This window comes from Dipodomys ordii, unplaced genomic scaffold (assembly GCF_000151885.1).
Source record: "Dipodomys ordii isolate 6190 unplaced genomic scaffold, Dord_2.0 Scaffold21, whole genome shotgun sequence".
NCBI classification, from domain to species: domain Eukaryota; kingdom Metazoa; phylum Chordata; class Mammalia; order Rodentia; family Heteromyidae; genus Dipodomys; species Dipodomys ordii.
This window is the reverse complement of record NW_012267237.1, coordinates 6,992,794-7,018,219: the sequence shown is the minus strand read 5'-3', so window position 1 is coordinate 7,018,219 and position 25,426 is coordinate 6,992,794. Positions and strand designations below refer to the sequence as shown.

The following is a 25,426-nucleotide window of genomic DNA, read 5'->3' as shown; positions in this document are numbered from 1 at the left end:
TAATACAGTTTATTACAGTTACTATAACAAGCTTATCATTTAGATGTGGATTTTTTTTGCTGATGTTAATTTCAGAAGTTTGCCTCTGTTCTCTTAAATCTTCTTACGGTCTTTATATTTTTAGAGAAGTGTTTTTCCCCCTAATACTGGGCATTATGCTACTGAGGCTCAAAGTTCCAGAGAAAACAGCATCACTCATTATGAGGATTAAAGCCCTTAGCTCACATGTGCAAGGACCAATAGGAAGATCCAGTGCAGGAATCAAATTCTTGTGGACAGTGAATGGGGTTAGAAATCTGATTCTTCCCCCACTAATACTCCTGGCCTGATGCTTTTAGGACTGTGTCGCCTTTCCCCACAGATCACTGGTATACAAGGAGCTCTTGTCTTCCAGAAGCCAGACTGCCTGTGCTAGAAACTAAGGTCATGTTTCTCAGAATAATGATATCGTATGTGCACTGTTGACATTTTGATGTGAGAAACAAAACATAAAAGTAATCTTTAGATGTCCTTTCCTTTATTATCAGGGAAGATAGGCTCTCTGGTTGCAGACATCATTCAGCTAGTGAATAATGAGTGTTGATAGGAGGGGGGTCACGCCCTTCACAGCCTGTCTCACACACGGCTCTCTTTTCTTCCTGCCATTGTATTCATTTCATTGGTTCTGACCACCACTGCACTGACAAAACAAGAAATCAATAAGTAATTATGGACAGGCAAGGGAATGGCTGCGGATTTCCTCCACCGTCCAAACCGTAGTGGGTGAAAGACTTTATGTTTTTTATTGACAAGAAGGTCTTTCTTCACAAGATCCCCTGACCTCTCTCAGACCATTCTCAGATCCTTACCGTGTGCTATGATGTATGTAAAGTGATACATGCTAGCCCTGTATGTCTGCCTCTGCCTGTGGGAGACTACCATACACATATGAGCCAGTAGCTCTGGTCCTTGTAAACTGCCCTTATGCACCTGCACTTCTTATCATGATCACCTGCTGGGTGTAGGTGTTCAAGGACTGCTAGGTTCCACTAAGGATTAGAAATCCATTTTTGAAGCATTGTAAAGGAGAAAAACCACAATGAGACCAAGATTCAAATTTTTGATCTTTTATCCTTGCTGAAAGAAGAGGAAAATGAATCAGGAGGAGGAGGAGGAGAAAGCAGAGCAGGAAGATGAAGCAGCAGCTCAATACTTAGTATGCTGACATTTGGGGAGTTAATACATTTTATTTGCTGGGTACTAAGGTCATGTTGGAAAAACAGTACATCCTCTATAGAAATAAACTACTAAGTGTAGAGCTATTATTTTAACAAGGAACTAGTTCAACAGGAATTTACTCATCTTTCTACTATGTGGGAAAAAAAATTTAACCAAGAGATGCTTGCAAAACCACAAAGACTTTTCACTAAATGAAAAACAACATAACCAAAGCTAGTGTCCTCAAAGTTTACCATTGTATTTCCTCAAATGTTTTCTGTCCAAATCACTTGATGTCAAGTTAGAGTAAATAATGTAAGGGCTGAGGTTAAACTTGGCCATAGCACTTCCTTCTCCATAAATCTGGCCATTTGCCTGTTGATGTTCGTATTGACAAAGAAGATCTTTCTTCACCAACTCCCCTGACCTCTCTTAGAGACAATTCCCAGACACTCATCATATGATATCTGTCCAAAAACAAATGCACAAATGGGAACAGAAGCAAAAAATCAATCGTGCAAAAGTGGAAATCGATGCACGTGACTGCTGCTAAACAAGAAGTGACTAAGTTATAGCTGTTGCTGGAGTAGATCCTCACGTGAGGGGCAGCATGCAGCACAGAGCCCAAACTGAACATTTCCTTTGTGATTAAGTCCACCATGTCACAACACCCAGAGTCAGAGCCTACAAAAAAATACCAGGACATAGGCAAAAAAGGATTAAATCACAAGCTAGAAAACTTCAGATTGTTGAACGTAAATTTATATACATTTTTGTGGATCATGTTGGGCTATTATCTCCCCATGTACTCAGTTATTTTTCCGTGGATCAAGTAGATTGGATGATGGTGTACCTGTGAGAATCAGTCTCAGAAGATGCCATGTTGAGTTTTGCCTCAGTTTCCGACTCTATCTTCTCTCCCTTTCATCAGCTTCACCCTTGCCCATTCTAGTGCCCCAGCCATAGTAAGCAGAGATGGAAAGGGGTGAGGAGACTGGACTTGTCCAGTGTGAGTATATCTGTGAGAGATGTCTACACACTAGCTTCTGCTCTCATGGAGACAAAAGTATGGCTTGCTAGGCTGTCCCAACGCACACACGCGCACGCTCTCACACATACACACACACTGCCTATGAGGATAGGGACACTGTGGGAAATCACATTAACATTAACATCTGTAAGTTTCCCACAATTCTGAAACATTAGATATTATGCCCCACTGTACATTATGTCTAGAAACCTATAAGGACAGCTCTGTATTTGCTCTTTTTATTGTTATTATAAAGATGATGTACAGAGCATGTCTGGCCTGCTGTGCCCAGTTAGTCCACGTGCTGGACACATGGAAAGGAAAGAGAAGGAGAACGTCTCTTTTCCTTAATCATGTGACCAGACATCCCTGCTTGGGAGCCTAACCAAAAAGCACCGTCTGTGGTTCAAGGTGGGAGAATTAAACAAGAAGGCTACTAAGAAAGACACGTTAGGTGCACACTAACACCAGTACCTCTTTTGAACATGTCCCAAAAATTGTTTTTTCACACTTGAGAGATCCACAGTGCTTCCACATCACGGAGCATGCTCCTTCTCTAATTCCCAGTTGGCTTTGACTTTGAAAACCAGCTCACGTCAATGGTTCCATAGTATTGTGCAGAGGCCAGTGTGGTGGGAAAAGGAGGCCTGCAAGTTTCTTTCCCCTCCCACTTGGAAGGGCAGGTGTCCATCTTCAGTCTCTGTGCCTTCGTCACCTTCCATTTCATGCTTCCCACTTCTGCAGCAGTCCTGGCAGACACCTTCACTTCCCACTGGAATTGCTCCTCATTGCAGCTTTCTGCTGGTCCTGGAGCCAGCGTGAGTCAGAGAAAGCGTCCAGCTGCTACTTGAGAACCTCCACATCTAATGTTCAAACTCTAGAGAAGTGTGCTCTTCTGCTCATGTAGCCAGTCTGAATAGCCAGTCAAATGTCTCTGTGGCGCAATCTGTTAGTGCGCTCGGCTGTTAACCAGAAGGTTGAATAGCCAGTCAGCTCCTCTCCCCGTGAGCACTAACAACACACGTACCTTTCCACTTCTCCCCCAGGTGCTGCCAGGCCTACAACATACCTGGCAGTGGCAATGCCTGGGCCTCACTTCCAGGTCTCTGTCACGTGGCCATAAAAAGCCACCACATGTGGGCCACCTATTAAGAAAAACAGATGGGGGAGATCAGTTTCTGCCACATACTTGCTCAGTAAACAGCTCCCTCCTGGGCTTTCTGTCACTCCTCTCCTCATTTTTCTCTTTCTTGCATACTATTCCTGCTCAGACTCTTAGGCGGACCCTGATCTTCCCCAAGGCACCTTGCTTTGCACCTCCATAGCTCAGCATGTATGCGGTCGAATCTGTTCCAAGCATTTCTAAATACATCTGAATGCCACTGGTATCTACAGTAATTTCTGTCTGCTTTTCATGCCTGTTTGCTAAATGCATGTTAAAGCTCCACTGTAGAGCCACCAGTGAGACTTCTCTCTGTGGGTAGGCACAGGCCCCTAATTGTCCACACATTGAATACCTACCTCCCCCAAAGCTATCTTTCCTCTCTTCTAGTCCATGTGGTAAACTACCAGTTTTCAGAAAGCTGCAAGCTGTGCAGAGTGGAGTGATCTTTGCTGCATACACATGCCAATTCATCTGGTTCCCTCAGCATCTCTGAACTGTAGCCACATTTCCCAATTTCATTCCTACGATCCATGGTCCTGGCACAGGCTGCCTCTGGTTTTGTCGGTCTTCCTTCTCATTTCGGTTAAACCTTCAGAACACACATTTTAAAATCCACTTCTGACCTTGCCAGTCTTCTCGTAAACTACTCAGAACCCTAATTCCTCTCAGGACAGAGGCCCCATTGGCCTCTGGAAGCTCATCTCCTTCCACCACCATCCCCGCTCTTCCTTGTTCTAGCTCTACTGCACTAATCTGTGTTCACCCCGAGGCCTTCCCGTGGCCAGTGCCCAGGTGAATTCCCCAGCCTTCCTCCTCTCCCTGCAGCCTGGCTATCAGATTGTTCAATCTGCTTCAGTTGAGTTGTTACTTCCACCAGGAAGCTTTGCTGACTCTCTCTACAAGGCTAATCATAAACCTTACAATAACCTGGACTTTTCCTGCCTGGTTCTGATTGCAAGCGACTTGCTGTAGCCTTCTTGAAATGCCCATTCCTTCCTCCTTCTGCCTCTTGGTCTAGTCTCACATAGCACGGCACATGTTGACTATAAGTACCAATGTCACTGTTTCCAAATTTAGGCTCAGCAGAGCTGTGTTCAGAGACTGCCTCCATTTCTAGTGTGTGAAATATTCTACAGTAAGTGGATACAGAGGTCTCAGACAGTAGACCAGGGGGTACTTTGAACTTACTGACCTTATGGGAGCATGTATGAAAAATAATACCTTATTTGTACAGCATCAAAATGATGTGAGCACTAAAAGCCAGACTTCTGGATTTGTATACTTAAAAGACTAGACCATGTTCAATTTCATCCCAAATTTAATTGTGCAGTATTAATTAGAATAAAGAAGACATGGCTAAAGATGTTCTGAGTTAGATGTTTTGACTTAAAGCTTCAAAGTGCCATTGAGGAAAAAAAATTTGGTCTCATTTTCATTTCCCAAGCTGTGTGTGTGTGTGTGTGTGTGTGTGTGTGTGTGTGTGTGTGTGTGTGTGTGTGTGTGTGTGTGTGTGTTGGAGTCATTATTGGTTTGTTAATTTTTTATCCATTCTGTTAGTAGCAGTTTACTCCTGGCAACTAACATCGATATTACTTTCTTCAACTAAATTATGTACATTTCTTTCTAACTGGCTAAATCATCCTGGTGCTGTTGGTTCTTGAGGCCAAGTGAATTAAATTGAATTTGTAGCATGCATTGACATAGCATTTGCTTCTGAACACAGTGCTGCAAAATATCTTTATTCTCATGCATACTGTACCTTTAAGTATCCAAATCAATTTAATTAAACTTCATTAGAAGCAACAGCACTGAAACAAACTCGTGAAAGCAACTGTTATGTCAGGTGGTATTTATTTCTACATTAAACTGCAAATACTCCCTTTTGGCCCTTAAATTTCAGTTTAAATATTTAACTCTAATAGCTTTTAGGATTGTTGGTGGAATTAGCTTAAATGAATCTTTAACAGTTTACTTTTATAAATAGATGGAAGCTTGTTTTATTATAGCAAAAAAAGTTGCAGGTTTCATTGATATGCAGAATCTGATATGGCTTACACCCCATAGACCATGCATGGGAATATTCTGCTATTTTTTTTCAATTTGAAGCCTTTTACAGAATAAGAAATAAGGAAGAAATTTAACCACACTCATTTGGAATATTTTCTTTCTCCTCCAAATGTGATTACATTAATGGATCTGTTCTACTTAGAAATGACTGGGAAACTGCCACCACGTGGAACAATTACATTTTTCATATGTGGTGAGAATAGCTTAGCTAGTTACCTTTTGAAGAGGGTAGTGACAGTGTTAGTTGTAATTTTCATCTGGAAAATAGGTCCCTGAAGAAAGTGGTCTTGTGGGTGGATGGGAGGAGCTCTAAGGACTTGCAGTTGAGGAGTGGATGAGCTTAGAAGACAAAAACCCAAAGGATTTCACCACACTTGGCTTTATATCTCAGGTCACTCAGAGAAAATGAGAATTGACAGGCTTTGTGGGCTGCAGAGCCTTCAAGGACAGAGGAGGCCAAAAAAAACATGTATTTGTTACTTCAGCCCCAAGTAGTTTCTGTATGCTCACTGGGAAACCCTTGTTTTAAGGCTAAGTAAGTCTTAACGGATTAGGGACATTCCAAAGCTGTTTAAAAAACAAAAAGAGGAAAAGGGCCAATGCCCATCCATTACCCACCCACCCATGTCCTACCATTTATGGTGAGGTCTAAGTAATACCCCAGTGGAAATAAACCACCATTGTTTGTTGTCAATGCCAGCTATTTACTGAAACTTCTGTGTTAGCCATAGAGATGTCCTTTTTCATAAGAAAAGACTGGTTCCCTTCTTGGTAGTTGGCTCTGGTAAGTCATGCCGATAGTCCTACCTACTCAAGAGGCTGAGATCTGAGGATCTCAAGTCAGAGCCAGCCTGGTCAGAAAAGTCCAAGAGATTCTTAAGTCCAGTTAACCAAAAAAAAGAGTGGAGGTGTGACTCAATGGGTAGAACACCAGCTTTGAGGGAAAAAAAAAAACAAAGCTAAGGGACAGCACCTAGGCCCTGCATCCAAGTTCCAGGACTAGTACACACAACACACACACACACACACACACACACACACACACTGGTAACTCTTAATTTTTAAGTGGAGAAGACAAAACCACCAGCACTATCTTTGGAGCCAGAATTGTAAGTAGTCACATCCAGTGTGGCTTACTCCGGGTGTGGAGGTCAGAGGTCACCAGTTGCCACCAGCAACTCAAAATCACAATGCCTGCTAGACCTGATCTCATTAATGGAGGTTTGGCATCTGACTGATTTTCTCTGTCCCTGATCACCAATCTCCCAAGCCCTTGAGTTGTTCATTCTTCCTTCCTACCTTCTTTGTAAAGTCTTTGCTGCAGGCTTTTCTCCTGTCCCTCTCACAGTCTCCTTCTCCATCCTGTCTCTGGCTCCACAGGTCAAAGGGCACACCACTTACCCGACAGGCAGCAGCCACACATTTTCTGGTAGGGCAGGCAGACGGGAGCCTGGGCACAGTGCCACACAGTAGATCTCATCCCACCACACCTAAAGCCTCTCCACACCTCTCACTGTCGAGCTCTGCTTTCTGTCAAGCATGCTCTCTGTCAAGCATGCTCTCTGGAACATGACTGGTCTGTTTTCTCTCACAAAGTGACCCATTCCAGAATGAACCCACTTCATGTCTTGGGCACTTCTGGCAGTAGATGTGGATGGTTATAGCCTATCCTGAAAGAAATTGGAGCATGAGGAAACCAAATGTGCTCTGCTCTCCCACCAGCAGTAACTTGAGTTTCCTGAGCCACAGGATGCAAGAAGCAGTGGAGGGAGGAGGCAAGGGTACGTGCTCTGAGAGGTGCACAGACTCTGCACCCATCTAGGAGCATAGGTGCAGGTGGAATGATGCTTTGAAATGATTCCCAAGAGTAAAGAGTAAAGAGGAGACACGTCCCTACGCACTGAAAGACAGGCAGCTGACAGATTAAAATGGAGCAGGCAAGCTGAGTCCACCCCTACCGCACACTCATTCACACACACACACACACACAGCTCAGCCATATGTATGTCATAAAGGACAGACCAACAGCTAAAGATTCTGATGAGACTGCTCTATGCTAAAATAAAATATACAATAATGATGACTTTTTCATAAAACAGTAGAGGCTAACAGTAACACCTATGGAACTGATTACATAATAATTGTTATAATTATTTTTCAGGTTTTAATGCTTATTTTTGCCAGTCCTGGAGGATCAAACTATCCCTGGGTTTCCTTTTGCTCAAGGCTAACATCCTACCACTTGAGACATAGGACCACTTCTAGCTTTTTCTGTGATTAATTGGGGATCAGAATCTTGAGGACTTTCCTGCTGGGGATGGCTTTGACCATGTTATAATTATTAATGCCATCATTAACAGCATACATTAGGCACTTTCTGTGTTTAGCTGTCACACTCTCCACCAAGAGCTCAGAGACAAACATGGCGCCATCCTCGCCTCCCAGCCAGAGACAGAGTAGCCAGCAACAGTGAGGTGAACACAGTGCTAGGAAAAGCAAACTAGGGAATTACTGTCAGTTCCCTGAACCTTCGAGGCATCATGCATTTAGCACCCGTGCTCTGACTCACAAAGTCAGCCTCTTCTTTGCCTGGCACAGAGCCGAGCCAGACAGGTAAAGAGGCAAAGGCATCTCCATGCTGTATACCGACATACATGTGTGTGTAGTTACATCACACACTCAGTGACTGCTGGGTGATTGGGTGTGATTGGTGCCCGTGGTGAGTGTGGCATCCCTCTGTCCTGAGGTCGTGACATATTTTCATTGCTATAGAAGTCAGCATTGAGAAGTGTCTGTCTGACAAACTCAAATGGAGCTGGGCCCAACGCACTTTCTGGGAGCTAGCATTGACCAAGCATACATATTCTAATCATGGCTCACCCCTGCCTGTGCAGAGACCTTTCACTACAATGATGCCCACAAATTCGGTTTTCCTTCATTTGTGGAGGGAAAAAAATAAAAGCTAGATGGAGAGTTTGGCTGCTGGAAGGGAGAAGCTGATTCCTTGCAGCTTTCTAGTCCCACCTGAGTCTCTGGAGGCTGGGTGGGGAGAAGCCATGAGATGCATCCTCCAGCCGACCAGTTACCCACTGTAACTGGGTAGCAGTAGGGGGTGATTGAGCTGTACCAGGGGCCAGCTGTCCCCTTGTCTCTAGTATCTGTCCATCCCTGACATTTGGAAGGGTGACAGAACCACAGTTTCAAAGTCCTGAGAGTAGACGAGGCCATGACACCGTCTCTGTCTGCTCCTGTGCACGCACACCTTACAGAACTGTTCCCTTCACGCCACTGAAGGAAGACTCTCTGAGGGCAGGGGGTGCAGTAGCCAACTTGAGAGCAAGCTGCTCTTGCCTTCACACAAGCAGTTAGTAGACGCCTCTCCAGTAATACCATTCAAACTGCACACATTTACTGGAGAGTCAAAAGGACCAAGTGTAGAGTATTGTAAGAAGTCCGGCATCCTTGAGTTCTGCAGGAACTGAGCAGTAAGCCTGCCCTTGCTCCACAGCAGTGGCGACCTCCCCATGGCTCCCCGCACTTTGACCCTTAGAACTGCTGATGTGGGAGATTATGGCCTCAGGAGAATAATAAAGTTCACAATGAAACACATCAGAAGCTTTAGCACAAGAGCCCAAACTTGTGGAAGGACAGTAAGAGGGGATGATAAAGACAATCAGATGACTCCTGGTAGCAATTTAAAGTTCAATGACTTTGAACTTCTCTTCTCTTTGGATTTCTATCTCTATCTACTTGGAAACCTTTAACAGCCTCCAGTTTTAAGTTTAATGTGTTAAAAATAAAAACCAATTTGAGGCGCAGATATCATATCATGTTTTTGACAGCCTAGCCAGGTCTGGAGCTGAAGGGCACATTTTCAGGGTCATGATGCCGGAGGGCTGCAGAGCCACCAGCATTTAAAAAGTTCCTTATCATCAATATTGAGGATTAACTTCCATCCTGGTCTTGTGGCTGTCCCTCACTCCCGTTCTTCTTCCCTGAGCTTTCTTATCTCACCACTCCAAGCCATAGAGAGGGTGCTTAAACACACGCTATAATAGAATACACACACACACACACACACACACACACACACACAAACAAGTATCTGGCCAACAATGAGTTAAAATTAGAAGGAAAAAATAGCACTCAAGGAAGCAAATAATGCTTGAGAAGATATTTGCTTGAGTTGTACACATTTATGTCAACTATTTTCAAGTCTTTCTGAGTGACACCAAGAAGTAAATGAATAATAAATTGACCACTCACTGGCTAGATAATGAATATTGTGTGTGGTAGTGGGAGAGAAGGAATATTAGTTGCAATAGCATTCCCAGAGAAAGTCTATCTTCATTCCCCTTCTTACGTAAGAAAACAAAGCATTTTTTCCACTGGAATGACCAGAACGTTCCTTCAGTAAAGATGAAGCACGCGGTGAGGTTTATACCCAAGGTAACCGACTAATCCAGCATCCCTGGGTTTCAGGCAGGGTGACTGAGCCGTACCTGGGACCCGCCCCTTGTCTCTAGCATCTGATATCCCTCTGCCTTCCACGAACTTCCGAAAGATACCTCCTCAGAAATTTAAAGTCTCTCTCAGGCATTCTGGAGTGCCCAGAAGTTGGAGATCTAGAGCTGTGCATTTTATTGACTCTTCAAATGTGGGGGGGGGGTCTTTACTGTGGCTCAGGAAACAGCTCAAATCAGGAAACTGAATTGGGTGCTGCTAGCACCAGTCCTCAGGCTTCCTCTCTCCCTCTTCATCGGTAATGCCTACTCCTGGGGCATGTAATCCCCTGTAGCACAGATGTCCAGCTGGGGTCTTGAGTCTCTACCCACACTCCCCTCTCAACATCTGTAGGTACCGTCTAACTCCCTCATCCACAGACAAATGATGTCAAATCACCCTGCTGTCACACAGTCACATGCTCAGCATTGGCTGCGCTGAAAGATCTGGAAGCTTATGTCCTTGTAAGAATTCCTTCCTATGTAGTTTTGCTTTCATATTCACTTTCCCTGGCATGACCAAACATGGAGAGCGCTATGTGGTAGCCTAGTTACAGGTCTTAGAACATATCAAATATTAACCAGTATTGTTACTGTAAAATACCTTGCTTACCTTAAATGATATACAGAATACCATCATTGATTCATGCCCCAAGCAGCCAAGGTTTATGATCAGAACTGTGTCCCCAGCCACCACTTAGAACAGCAAAGTGTCATGGATGAGACAGAGACAAGATGGCCTGCCTGGGTTTCGTCGTCTGTAGGAATTTCGCTGTCAACACCAATGGAAGTATTTTTAAGCAGTCTTCTGTCATTCCCAGGCTGAGTAATTGGTGTATACAACTTGGAAGCATGTTCTACCCTGCACACGCCCTTCCCCCATGGAGAGAGGAAGGGTAGGTGGATGCAGTCATCGTCTCCAGTGTATAGATGTGAAGATGGAGCTGAGGGGATGGATGGAGTTGGGAGAGATAGGGAGAACTAATGGAAGGAGTGACATTAATCAAGACGCCTTGTACTCATAAACCGACGTGCTAAACTGAACCCCCTTCGTTCTCTTAAATTATATAAATGTCATTCCCCTGCCATTGGCAGCACCCTCTAAAGTACTGAGAAAAAATCGATGTGGACATTTCTTGCTCCTACCTTGATTCCTGTCCTTCGTCACAACACATGCCCACTCTGCCCCAGGAGTCATTCGCAGCCTGGGCTCTTCTTACTTCATTACCTCAGTTGCCATCAGTGTCCAAGCTCTTAGAATTGTCCACCATTTCCTAGACTCACTCCTCAAAGACCTTCAACAGGCCATACTCGGCACAGACACCCAGCAGCGTCCTTCCCCCTCCTTTCCTTCGGTACCCCATGGTCTGTTGACAGTGAAGTCCCCTGAAGCCTAGCGGGCACTCCATGGCCCTGGGGACACGCTCCCTCACGCCTTCTCCAAGAAGAGCTGTCTCATTTCCCATGTCACTGGCCCTGCAGGTAGAGTAGATGTCCTCTTCATGCCACAGTATTTTCAAGAAGTTTCTTTTCACTGTGCATTGGCAGCTCACACTTGTAATCCTAGCCACTCAAAAGGCTGAGACCTGAGAACTGAGTTTTGAAGCCAGATGAGAAAGGACGGTCTGTGAGACATTTATTTGCAGTGAACCAACAAAAAGCTGTGGCTCTAGTGGTAGAGCCTTAAGAAGAAAGAGGAAGAGGAGGAGGAAGAAGGAGGAGGAAGGAGAAAGGAAGGAAACAAGAAAGGAAGGAAGCAAGGAAGGAAGGAAGGAATTATTCCCCACTCAGGAAAGTCATAGAATCTGTGAAGTACCCCCACTCCAGCAGTCTCTGACTCTTGTAGGATCTCCAGTCCACTGACTCCTTTTCCCTCTGTTTCCTCCCTCACATCCTATTTTCCTCTCCCCTGCATAGCTGGTGTGGGTCCCTGTGACTTTCCCTTCTCCCTGTACCTCTTGAAGTTACTAGCTGACAACTTCCATCCAGTGTTACCCACTCTGCACCTCCGCAGAGCAGCTGGAGGTGGCTGGAGACATGCAAACTATTCTGCTGCTTAGTCACCTCACTTTAACTCCATTGCCACGCACCCCAAGTCCCACCCCAGCATCCCACCCCCCAACCTGGCCCCTCACCCGAGCCACCCAACCACCTGGCCACAGCCAACTTGTGAACCCCGCTGGTCTCCAGAATCACTCTACGTGCCCCCTCTCTCCTGCCTCCTCCTCCTCTGTCTTATTCTCTAAACTCTAGTCCCGGCTTACTTGTAGTAGATGGCCTCACTTCTCCTCTTCTGTGAGAACACATGAAATGACAAGAGAGAATGTCCTCGGTCTCCTGTGTAAGGGTCGGCCGCCCCATCTCCTCACTAGACAGCCTGTCCCTCCTGCCTCCTGTCCTGGGGCCAGTAACCTCTTTGCTCGCTGAATCCTATCAGCCTTTGTGCCTCTCCACTGTTCTCCTCTCTGGGAAATCACCAGGTTTTTCCTCCTGATGTTGAGTCATTCCATCAGTAGAAGAACTGCAGTATCCTCCAGGGCGTCTGTTGAAACATCTCGGATTCTCGCTCTCATCTGGCTCCACGACTCCACTGCCCTTCATGTGGAACTCTGGCAAAGACTGCCTCCTCCTCACTGGTTCCCATTCTTACGAGCTGTGGAGAAGTAGCCTTCACAGTGTCTCCAAATAAGGAACCTTTGTGCCTGCCCATCACATGATTTCCATCTTCCCAGGACCCAAGGAGGTGCTGGGTCCTCTTCATTTGGCTGGTCTTCTTTATTCATCAGCTCTCCTAATCTTACGCGTTGTCACCCCTACCTAGGCTGCCCTACCCACCCCCTGCCACCCCCGGCTTACTGTTCCTTCTCCGCCTCCTTGGAAGGCCTCTAACTCTGGGCACCCTCTACCTGCTGGCTTGCCCTGGACTCGCTATCTTCTGATTTCCTTTATTTGTATTTAAATTAGAGCCTTTCTGGCCCAGGCCTTGCTCCTGAGATCTGCTCTGCAGATTCTGCTCAATTCTCCATCTCTCTTCCAGGCCTTATGAGTGTCTCTGCCCTAACAGGCCCCAAAGGCAGTCTTGGTTTCCATCTCCTAAATTGCTTCTTGCCCTTTGGCTGCCTGGGTAGAGAAAGACACCTCCACGCCCTTTGTTCTACCTCAGAAGTTGGGGGTAAGACTTGAGCTCCCAGCCATGTGCTGTCCTCACAGCCCCACTGAGTCTCTGCACACTCTTCCCTCTCCCAGACACTCACCGCCCGCCCACTGCCCAACTGCCTGGACACGCGAGGACTCCAGCCCCCACCCCCGTCCCCTTGCTCACCCCTCAGTCACAGAAGCCTTTGGTTATCATTAGTAATCACTATCACTATCACTGTCCTTCGGTAGTTGTACAAAGGAGGTTCAGTGGGACGCCAGCTTGGGAGCAGAGAGCTTCCTGGTCCATGTGTCACCCACCCCCGCTCACGGCCCCTCCCCTCACTCGTCTCACTCCTCTGCCCTTCCTGCTGGCTCCTGATGGCCCCCTGCCATAGCCCAGACTACAGCACTCACTCTTCAGAGCCCTTCCGTGGCCACAGCAGCTCTGTGCTCCCTGCCCTCCCCTGCTTCTGAGGAGTGGATGGTACCTCCCACTGTGTCCAGCCCAGCGTTTCTGCTCACTGACTGTCCTGACTGTGGAGACCCCAAGGTCAGGCTCTTCCTGGGCAAAGTGAGATTGTAACACAGCTCAGCTCTCGTCACATAGTAAACACCAGTATTTGCCAGCTCCTCTAAAGTTACCTGCTTCTAGGCTCGGCTTTGTCCTGCCAGTCACCCGCAGGAATAATGAATATTAGATAAACGAGAGACGTAAATGCAGAAATAAGTATGAATTGTGTTCCTTATTCATTTTCTCCTGTTACTATTTGTGATCATGCTTTACAGTGCATTGAAACCCTTAAAAATCATCCACTCTCCCCCCTCAAAAAATTGGAAATAAGTGTTTCCATGAAGCAACTACGGGAGTCAGTGCCCGCGCCGCCTCCTGCTGCCATCCAGACATACGACTTACTTGTGGGGACGTTTGGTGCAGTTTCTGTTTTCGATGTTGGAACTCGGGGCCAAGCACTTCAGCAGCCACACCTTCAGGTTTTATTTTCTCTTAGGTTAATATTCAGACAGAATCTCACACCATTTCCCTCAGCCAGCCAGACAGCGATGCTCCTCCTGCTGTCACTTGACCTTCACACCGCCACACCTGCCTTGTTTGTGTGACTAGAACCCACAAACTTTGGACCCAGGCTGACTTAGAACCACGTCCTCTTGATCTGTGTCTTCCAATTCACTAGACTTCCCGATGGATGCCACCACACTGGGGCTTCTCCTTGACTTTTGTGTGACAGAATCTCACTATAGTTTTGCTAACCTCGAACCCCTGGCCCTCCTGCCATCGCTCTCCAGGCGGTGGGCCATTCAGCACAGGCCGTCATGCTCCACGCAGCACTCTGACGCGTTGCTGTGATGGAAATAGACTTGTGAGGGGAGCAGTGGGTGAGAATGTTAAAGGGTGACATGGATCGACAGGTATATGTTCATGAACGGCTTCATTAACTGGCCACCTCTTTAGACAACTACTTAGAGATAATATTTTTAAACTTAAAAAAAAAGAAATAGAATTGAAGTTTAAAAAGAAGACTGGAAGGAAAGACTGTAGTATTGTTCATGGGAGATCCCTGGGCTGGGGGTTTGGAATCATGAGATGTTTTCGTTAATATTCATGCTTTCTAAACTCACAAACTGATCCGTGATGTCTGTTGCATGTTTTCTCCATAAAAACAGTTCCTATGCTTTCCACACATGGGCTAGGTACGGGCAGGCTAAAGAATTGGCAAGCTGCATTGTGCCCTTGCTCATGGACAGGGTGTTTCCTGGGGCCACCAGAGGGTGGAGGTGAGAATGCTTAGCAGCCCTGTGAAGGCCCTGAACCAGGGGAGTTAGGCATTTGTGGCTGAGAAGAAAAAATTCACAACAGGGAGGGAGATCCATGGGAAGGGAGGATTTGGCCTCCAATAGCTCACAGGTCGTTCCTAAACAGGGAGAGTAATAAACGCTTCACACTTGAGGAGCCTCCGAGGCTTTCAGAGAGGAAGCAGAACTGAAGGCGGGCAGGCGGAGGACAGGCGCTTTCAGGATCACCTGACAGTCTGAGCATCCCATTTGCATTTAATAGAAACCTCTGGCAAAGCAAGTTAGGCCAAGAGACCATTTGTTCAACATGTGGGAAAGAAAGGCAGCACTAAGAGCAGACCCTCCTGAATGGGCTGTCTGAGGAGGAGGCGGTGTCTCCATTTCCCCTTTGATGAGCTGCACAGCTCCACACGTGCCTGACACCCTCTAGAAATGTGCTGCGGATGCAGGTGCTTGGCCCCCTGTGGTGTCAGGAGGCCAGCAATGCCCGGCCTTGCTGGTTTAATGGGCACACACTGTCTTTGCAGGATGGATGGTCACAGTATCACTTTGTAGCCTCATCTTCAACCATCGAGAGGGATCGGCAAAGGCCCTACTCCTCCTCCCGCACACCCTCCATCTCCCCTGTGCGCGTGTCTCCCAACAACCGCTCAGGTAAGAGATGGCCCAGGGCCCGCCCAGGCCTCAGCTTCCCCCTGAGCACACCCACACACACACCCAGATGTGGCCTGTGGGCAGAGTATGAATGGTTCTGTGTGTGTGTGGGTGTGTGTGTGTGTGTGTGTGTGTATGTGTGTGCCAGTCCTAGGGCTTGAACTCAGGGATTAGGTGTTATCTCTAGTGCTCTACCACTTGAACTCCACTTGTGGCATTTTGGTGCTTAATTGGTGATAATAGTCTCACAGACTTTCCTGCCCAAGCTGGCTTCAAACCTCGATCCTCAGAATTCAGCCTTTTAAGTAGGTCTGATGATCAGCATGAGACACAGAGCCATCTTCTACTTTCTTTTGATCATGGTGGTAACTCGATAAAACGTACACACACATTCAGAGCAAGGCCCTCTGAAGCAGGCTTCCCGGGTGTGGAAGGCCTGCCGTGAACCTGCAATCAGCAAGTAGCAAGTATAAGAAAAATCTCTGAAGAACTTGCACATCAGAGTTCTCTATGGAGCAACTTGTAAGACTCAAAGTTTGAATTGTATTTTCTTTGCAATTGGAAAATTAAACTATAGCAGAGGAGACAAGATGTTTTGTTTCTTCCTCTGGTGTGATTATAAATTTGACATACACCATTGAAGGCTCCGTAACTACTTATATTCAGTTTGATTAATTATTAATTGTTACTACAATTATCCCATTATCCCATTACTACAAGTTATCCCATATAAGCCCCAGTACTGGGGATTCGACTCAGGACCTCTTATTCTCCTTGGCTTTTTCACTGAAGGCTGGCACTCTACCACTTGGGCCATACCTCTATTTCTGGCTTTTTGCTGATTATTTGGAGCTAAGAATCACAAGGGCTCTTCTGTCCAGGATAGTTTGGAACTGTGATCCTCAGATCTCAGCCTCGTGAGTAGCTAAGATTACTGATGTGAGCCACTAGTGCCTGGCTTTGTTTTTAATTCTGTCATATTCCTACTGCTTAAATTTTGAGCTGAATTTTTTATTTGTTAAAAGAAAACATTTTATATCCTTTTTCAGCCATTTTCAGTAATACCAAAGATTAAGGCAAGACGAAAGGTAAATTGAATATGAACACGTAATTCAGTAAGAGACATGGCAGAGTGTCACTGTTGTTTAAGTCAACATGTAAGTGTTTAAAACCTTTCTTTTGGTTTCTGCATTTTATATCTGTTCAGAGACTGGAGGAAGAATACATGAATTCTATGTACCCACACCTACCTAATCACTTAGGCATTTATTTATGCCAACCTTTCTTCCCTGCCCTGCCCTCCACTTGCTGAGGAAATTTTGTATTTTCTGGAACGTCATCCTAGCACCTCTGGCAGCAGGCACTGAGCACTGAAGTGCTTTCTCTTTCCCTGAGAACGATTGTCTTAAAATTTCACCCCAGACTTTCCTGTCAGCCTGAGGAAGAACTACAGAAGTGAGTGGGAAACACCGGGCTGGAATAGCTGGGCCTCCCTCTGGCTCCGGGAAGCTTATGTGTCCAGGGTTAGACAGGGAAGAATCAAGACCCTCCCGTGAGTGGAGCACACAGGCGGGCCTCTCCCGCTTCGACTACCCCATTCCACGAGAGTCTAATTATGAGGAACTACAGAGAGCCAATCCTTGACCTTCCTGTGGAAGGTGCGGCCCCCTCCAGGGCAGGCGGGGCCAGGTGTGAGCTGCGATTCAGGAAGGACCAGCTGCTTCCTAAGCCAGTCACATCCAGACACTAATAAACGCCTGTTTGCATGATTTGATTTTTTTTTCCTTTGCCAGAGCTTATCCTGATTTATTGGAGATTCAGAGCACTGCTGTGTGAGGTCTCCGGAGATAATTACACACTTGATGTGCTTTAATAAACATCACCATCTGTGCAATATTAGGCTCTAATTTTCAAAGCTTTGGTCAAGAGTCTTCAGAATACTGTGCCTTTGTGATTACCTGGCAGTGACACCTAAGAGGCCATTCTCGGTGCAGGAAGGCCCAGCAGCAAAGGGGCAAGGAGAGAGGGAGGCTTCCTGTAAAAGAGGACGCACAGAGAGGAGGAGAGACACAGGATGAAGGAAGTGAGCGAGACCAGCAAGCAGTGCTCTGAGAGCAGGCGGAAGCTAGACACAGCCAAGAATAGTCAGAGACTTGCTATGGGCCCCAATTTCCTTTCAGAGGTTCCTCTTCAATCTCTAGAACCCCAAGAGTCAGTGTAATGTGCCATATGTCCCCCTGCTCTACCCACTGGAGCAGAAGTGGCTCTTGTCCTGCCAGCCTGTCCCCGCTTGCCACAGACCTGGGGCATTCTCTCCCCTGCCTGCCCAGGCTCCTGTATAGCAGGGAGCTGTGGCACTGTGTTTGATCACAGTTATCGGTGTGTTCAGGAGTGACACAGGCCCTATGGGCTGTTGCCAGCTGCTGTGGTTTTCTTTCCTCTCTCCCCTTCAGAGCTTCCCACACAACTGATGTGGGATGGGGCTCAAGCATCAGTGTTTCAGAAGAAGTCTGGGTACCTAATTTGAATGAGCAACCAGGGTTAGAAATGCTGGAGCAATGAGTCTTGATCTGATGTTGATAAGTTTGGGAAGTGGGCTGCAGGCCTTTCAGGCTGGCGACCTTTCCCAGCACTTGGCATGGCATTGCCTGTGCTTCCTTCTGCATTGCTTCTCTTGAGAGCCCTACTTCCCTCCAGGAAGTGCAGCAGAATTCACATCTCTGTCTCCCTCACCGGCTAGCGCAGGGATTTGCAAATAGAGGATACTAAGTCTGACAAAAAGAATCCAGGGACTCAAACAGTGGAAAAAGAGGTATGTTCTGGGTACAAGCAGGCCCAGTTCTGGGGCTGAGGATCCCTACACAGGATGTAGATAATGCACTGATCAGTAAACTGAGGCACAGATGAAAGGGCTAGGACACTAGCAAAGGAAGGAAGGCCTTATGCTAAACATCAGAGTTCTCACAGGGAGCCCTAGCCTTAATTATCCTCATTAAACAGGGATCCTGAAGCCCCTCCACTGCAAATTCAGACTCCAGTGGCCTAGGGGATGGTCTGACAGTACCTAAAGTCTTAGCTGGGTCTTTGGGTTAAGCAGGTTGATGCAGCACTGCCTTAGGATGCAGAAAGATGGGGGAAGACAAGAGCCAGAACCGCATCATGGCTGAGCTCTTACTGAGCCGGATGCCACCCTAGGGCCATCGTGAAACCCCTCACCAATCCAGCCCCAGGGCACTGCTGTTTCTCCCCTCCTCCCAGCCCTTGCACTGGCAGGCTAGGTTTGCTGTCTCCCAGAAAACAACCCACACCTCCCAGGTTCCCCTCATTAGAACTCCCGGGAGCTGTCCTAGGCTTAGATACATCTTTTTAGAACTGGGGACTCAGAGATGATAGAACTCATTCCTTGCATCCAGCAGGCAGTAGGGGACTAAAATGTAAGGCATGGAGAATGGCCAGGGTGTTCATCTACAAGGGACAAGGAGAGGTCTTCATGCCTGCCCCTTTGCCACCCTGGAGCAAAGCATGGTGGCCTTGGCCATTTCAGCCCCATGAATCCTTCTTCAGAAGAGTTGTGTTCTCTGCCTTCCTTTAGGCAGTTTCTGGGTGACTTCTTAAGCCACGTTGTACCCATTTAAATTAAGGATTATTTAATTATGAATACAGGTTAATTAGCCTTTATTCAAAGTGCTTGGGACCAGAAGCATTTTGTATTTCTGACTTTTTTCCCTTTTATAAATTGTGGATTTTGGAATAGTTCCATATACATAATAAGCTGTATTGAGGATGGCTTCCAGGTCAAAACCTGAAATTCATTTACGTTTCATACACACCTTATACACACACCCTGAGGATAACTTTACACAATTTTCAAATCATTTTGTGTGTTTAATCTGAAACTCATCCCAGGAGAAATGGTGTAGAGGTTTCTAACTTTGGCGTCATGCCCGTGCTCAAAAAGTTTTAGCTTTTGAAACATCTAGATTTGGATTTCTCAGATTTGTGCTGCTTAAAGTCATAATGGGTCCTCTGAAGTGGTTCTGATTTAAATAGAAAGAAGGGAGACAGAGAGAGACAGGAAGAAAGGAAGGAAGGGAAGGAAGGAGGGAGGAAGGGAGGGAGGAAGGAAGGAAGGGAGGAAGGAAGGAAGGAAGGAAGGGAGGGAAGGAGGGAGGGAGGGAGGGGAAAGAAAGGAGAGAGAGAAAGACAGAAAAACCATTCTCATTTTTAACACTGCCCAGCTAAACCTTAGGCAGGTCCTACCCCTACCAAGATTTCTCTCCAAGGAAGAGGAACCTGGGATGTAATCCTTATTTCTCTCTCTAAGACACACACATCCTCACTACTGCAAAACACCAGTGTCACAGAGTGAGGGAAAGTGAAGAAGAAAAAGAAGAAGAACACCCCCACCCATACAAAGAGTCTCAGGAGACCATGCCTATGTATTAAGGGACCGTGTGAATCTATGACATTAACCATTGGTGTGAAAAGGTGTGTATATACCATGGAATGTGAAAATCATCCTTTTCATTGCTTTACATAGCAAGTGCCCCAGCTTCACCTCGGGAAATGATCAGCCTCAAAGAAAGGAAAACAGACTATGAGTCCACCGGCAGCAGTGCCACTTACCACGGAACTAAAGGCGAACACACATCCAGGAAAGATACCATGACAGGTGAGCACAGTTCCGCACTTCCTCCTTGACCTGGGATGGGGCCGAGGGCTGGGGCCTCAAGCTGTAAGCCATGCTTTGGGGCTCAGGAGGACTTAGTAGCCGTTGGATCACTTGGGATCCTCAGAGCCATCAAGCCCAGGAACTTGAAATGAGGACTTTCAAGTACAGGTCTAAAAATAGCATCTTAGTCTTTGAAGCAGCCAAGAGAAAATGTAGTCTGCACACAATTTATTTTAATCTTTCCTTTTCATGTGACCAGCTTCAAATTAGAAAGGACTCACCCCAGACTTCGTTTCCTGACACTACTCATAGTAGAAGAGGTTCCAAGATGCTGGACACACTATACTAGGCTTTGCTCGCGAGGGATGGAAGAAAGGGAGGGAGGGTAAAAATAGAGAAATTCAACTCCTGCTTTTCATCCCACCCCCACTTCCTTCCTTTTCTGGATTCATTGTCTAACCTAGATGACATTTCTTGAGGTGCCTTATCCCCTCAGTGTCTGTTTCTGAGTGGCCTTGGAAAGCCGATGTCTGCTGTTTCCTGGGCATGCTGAACTTCAACAGCTGACCCTCATGCTCGTGACTATGTCAGAGTCTCTAGTGTGCAGACCTCGGGTCCCTGCCTGCATGCGCTGACTTTTAAGTCTTCCCTAGGGTCTTTACCCCCCTCTAGGCTTTCTTCAATGCCTTTTCACCATATGGTCTCTGTGTTTTTGCCATAGCCTCTTATGCCTCTTAAAGCCATTTGAATCTTAATATATTGATTCAGTTGGAAAGTAGATGTTTGTGGGATGATGCGGAAGAAGGAAAAGTGTTTCTCTGTAAACCTGCTCTTAGCAAACACGTGGACAGAATATGCTTGACGACGACACCTGCTGTGAAAATGGTTCAGTGTCGACCAGTCTCCTTTAACAGGCCAAAGAGAACATCCAAGAGGAATACCTTTCGCTCAGAAGCTACAAACATACCGAGTGACTCTAAGAGCCAAGACTCTAAGAGTTCAACTATTCTATTTCCCCCCTGAAAAAAAAATTTATTCTAAACCACTGAAAGATCAAAATTCCATCTTGTCCTTGAAGTGACATTTTTCAGCAGTAAGTTATAGCTCTGAAGGCAGGTTTTTCTGAGGCTTATGCTTTAATTGATAGACCCATCAAATAAAGTGGCCACTGAGACCAGCCTCAGTGACAGGGCAGACTGTCTTCATTGGGCTTCTCTGATAGAATAAGTGCCCCCACTATGTTGGGTGAGATGAAAAGACTCAGCAGAGTTCTGGGAGGCTGGGAGGCCAGGTGGGAAGGGTCCTTCGCCTGCTGGGGATAAGAAGGGGACATCCGAGCTGTCACCTGACCACTAACAAGGAGGCAGCCTGGTAGCTGGCATGGGCCTCCAGGGCCACAGAAGAGCCAGTAGCCAGGGCTGGGAGCTGTCAGGCCCACAAAACCATTTGGTACACAACAGGATAAACATGGATGTCTTCAGTGTGCTTCTCATTGGCTGCCATGGCCCATGATCATTTTATATGACCCACGTATGACCCACGTATGATGTGATGAATATTCAAATGGCCCTTGGCAGGACAAAGGGCCCCCACCTGCAACAGGAAAATAAGGAAGCTTCTGGTAGGTAGAAGAGGCTTTCTTCCCATTCATCCAGACTCCAGGCAGGCCAGAAAGACAGAGTGGGGCTTCTGTCTCTGCCCCCTCTAAGCTTGCAAAGCTGCAGGGGACGTTCCCGTGGCGCCCTCTGCCAGGCCCGTAGACCTCCGAGAAATGAACTGTCTGAACCCTGATCAAGCACTTCTGTGAACTCAAATGAGAAGTGTTATTCTTGTCATTCTCCAGCTAAAAAACTAAGCTGCTGATGCAGACGAGGGCATGCTTCAGTGCAACCGACAAGCTTTTATTATCCGCCCGTTTTCACCAGAAAGGAAGGCAATAAAACTTGCAAGATGACCATCTGTGTGCGTCACACCTGCCCTGACCCTGTCTGGGATGTGAGCAATTATTGGAAGAGCCTGGCGGGCTGTGCAGACTTTATAAAATAACTGTTCTTCCCCCTGAATCGCTGCATATAAAAGGGTGCTCAGGGCCCAAACAATTCCTTCTGCTTGGAATGGTCCCCGAACAACCAAGCTTTGCCGGGCGAGTGTTTGCTCTAACAGTCATTACAACTCCGCACTTGGAATCAGGCTTTTCTGCTAATACATGTGCTCTCCTTTTGCTTGTAGCTCAGAACACTGGTATTTCAACTTTGTATAGGAATTCCTATGGTGCACCCGCTGAAGACATCAAACACAACCAGGTAAAGTAGACACAGCTTGTTTGCTGTCATCATTTTTCCATTCGACTCATATGAAATAACTTAGAATTTAAAAGATTAACTTCTATCTCACACTCATCAAGAACTGGAAAAAAATGCTCCCTGGTGTGCAAGGTCTTCTCCCTGCACCTGTCAAGGCACACATGGGTGTGTCCTCAGGACAGCTGAAATTCCAAGACAGCCCTTGATCCTCCGGTTGCTGTGGCCTGATCCCACAGGAGGGTGGAAGTTTCCTGTGTTACTGCTGCTCTGACGTTAATGTGTGTCCTCCTCAGTTCTTGTGCTGGAGGCTGGGTCCCGGTGTGGCCATGTTTAAGAGATTGGGCCTGTAATCAGGAACCCAATGGAAAGATGCCAGAGCTATTGTCCTCTAAAGAAATGAAGGCCCTTTTCACAGGACCTGGAGTTAGTGCTTTCAAGTGGGAGTTGTTATAAACATAGCTGTCCTCTCTCTTTAGTGCCCTGTCTCTAGATGAAATATATCCCCTCCCTGTCTGTCTCTCTGTCTACCTCTATCTGTTTCTCCCTGTCTTTCTGTATTCCTTTTGTGTCTCTCTCTTCCTCTCTTTCGTCTCCCTCCCTCTTTCTGCCTCTCTTACAATATCTGCTCTCCCTGACAGTCTCTTTCTTCCTCTTCCATCTCTCCTCTCCCTTCTTTCCTTCCCCTCTCTCTTCCCGTCTCCTTTTATCTCTATCTCTTTGAGCATTGTCACACCATCTACCATGATGTCCTGACCACAGCTAACACTGGGACACATTGTCTTTGGGCCTCTAAAACCATGACAAAAATGAACTTCTTTTCTTTATAAGGTAATCCAGCATCAGGTATTTCCTGACAGTAATGAACACCACATAATACAGATTAAAAGCTAAAAGAAAGCTCCCCAATCGCAAGTCTAAGATGTCAGTTACTAATGACTGGGCAGGGATTAGCAGCTCCTGGATCCCAGCCCATTCTCACACACTAGGAAGAATTTTTCCATCATACACAGTACTTCTCAGTTACATAGAAACACCAACTCCAGAGAAAAAAAAACTGCACAGTGTGCACTGAGTGTGTCTGGTTACTCCAAGTCCCCTCAAGGAAGCACCTGGAAATTTGTTTACAACTGCAAGAGACTCTTCTCTGGATTCTGCCTCACCCAGCCCAGCTCTTCTGGACCAGAGCTGCACCTTAAGGGGAGGCCCCAGTGCTTCATGCACATGCTCAGGTTTGAGGAGCTCTGAACTGTGGGCACATAGAGAGCCTTTGTGTATGTGTGGGAGCCGTGTGCATGTATGTGAGTGTATTTTTGTCAGAGAGTGTGTGTGCATAGGTATGTGCGTGTGTGTGCAGGCATACACACGTGTGTATTATTCAGCAAGCATTCTCTGAAGGCTCTTCTCCTCTGTGTTTCTGTGGGAATGATGGGAACAGAGCCAGGCCTCTGCCTCCTCGCTGATGCTCAGTGCTCCAGCAGCTCCCCCTCCTTCTCCCTCCCTGGTGGACACCAGAGCAGCATGGACCCCTCGTAGCAGACTACTGAGGTCCAGACTCGTCTCTGCTGATGGCTTCCACTCCTATCACACTAACATGGGTAGAGAAGATAAACTCTAAAGCTGGTTACTGAATTACAGTAATCAAATTGGAAAAGAAAAAACAACAACACCCTGGAGAGGAGCTGTATTGCTTCAGGACATTTTCTCACCCATCGGGGACAGCATCTCCCCTCCAGCGGGTGACAAAGTCCTCTGCGGACCATTTCCAAGGAAGGGAGAGACAATACGGAACTCTCCTGCACCTGAAGTTACCTCTTCTCTCTACTCACCCAGGAGACATGAAGGCTCCTGATCTCAGACTACTTCACACGCAGCCTCCGGGACCCATCCAGCATTGTTGGTGATCCCCGGTAAATGTTCCGTAAATGCCTGCCTGACACCTTGCTGGCAGCTAACCAGATTTCCCTTAGCGTGGTCTTTGCTAAAGCAGAAATAGCAATGAATAAATGCCCTGGGTCAGGAGCACTAGAGAGACTACCAGCGCATCTCCAGCTGAATTCCCACGCCAGCACACCTGCCCAAACAGAAAGGGAATAGAGTGAGATGTGCTCAGGAACCCAGCTCCACTTACAGAAACCAACCCCTTTTCTTAGAGCAAATGCCCTGAAATCCTATGGGTACGGTGAGCAAGCTGCTTGCATCCATAGCGTCAGATTAGCCTTCGGTTCCTCTGGTAGAGAGACGCTCCCCACCAGATTCCTCCCTGGGGTCCCCTGTCTGGCAATGAAGACATGCCCTGAAGGGCCCAGAAGCCCTTGGCATCACACCGTGAGACTACAGCGCCTGCCTGAAGTGCCTGCTATGGAAATACAGAGCACACAGTCCACACAGTCCCAGTGGCCACAACGCCGGGAATAACCTGAGCAGGTTCACAAATTAGAACCAATGCACTACTCATGGGGGAACGCGAGGGCTAAAGATCAGCGTGACACCTACGCTCTGGGTGAAATCGCAGGTGAGAGCCCGCGCTGAGCTCGGTCCACGCCAGGCAGGCGCGCTGCGGCAGAGCAGCAGGCTGTGAGAGCCCGCGCTGAGCTCGGTCCACGCCAGGCGCGCTCCGGCAGAGCAGCAGGCTGTGGGCACCGCTGGTGCCATGGTTGTTTTTCCAGTGAGACAGCAAAGGCAACTACACTGCGCACCCTATTCTTTTATTTTTTTGGTCATGGGGCTTGAACTCTGGACCTGGGCGCTGTTCCTCAGCTCTTTAGCTCAAGGCTAGCACTCTACCACTTGAGCCATAGTGCTACTTCCTGCTCATCCTGTTTTAACAGCAAGCTACATTTGAAATATCCACTGAAAAGAAGGAACCGTAACTCTGCAGTCACTGGGAGA

The 25,426-nt window shown here is 46.9% G+C and overlaps 1 protein-coding gene across 2 annotated transcripts in view; it reads left to right on the top strand.

The window, feature by feature from the left end:
• Positions 1 to 25,426, top strand: part of Ctnnd2 (catenin (cadherin-associated protein), delta 2) — a 349,057-nt gene that overhangs the window by 319,532 nt on the left and 4,099 nt on the right. For both annotated transcript variants that reach the window (XM_013013886.1, XM_013013885.1), the window contains 3 exons: positions 15,436 to 15,562; positions 20,103 to 20,234; positions 22,464 to 22,537. In XM_013013886.1, the coding sequence (XP_012869340.1) occupies positions 15,436 to 15,562; positions 20,103 to 20,234; positions 22,464 to 22,537 (333 nt within the window). The remainder of the gene's footprint in view (positions 1 to 15,435; positions 15,563 to 20,102; positions 20,235 to 22,463; positions 22,538 to 25,426) is intronic.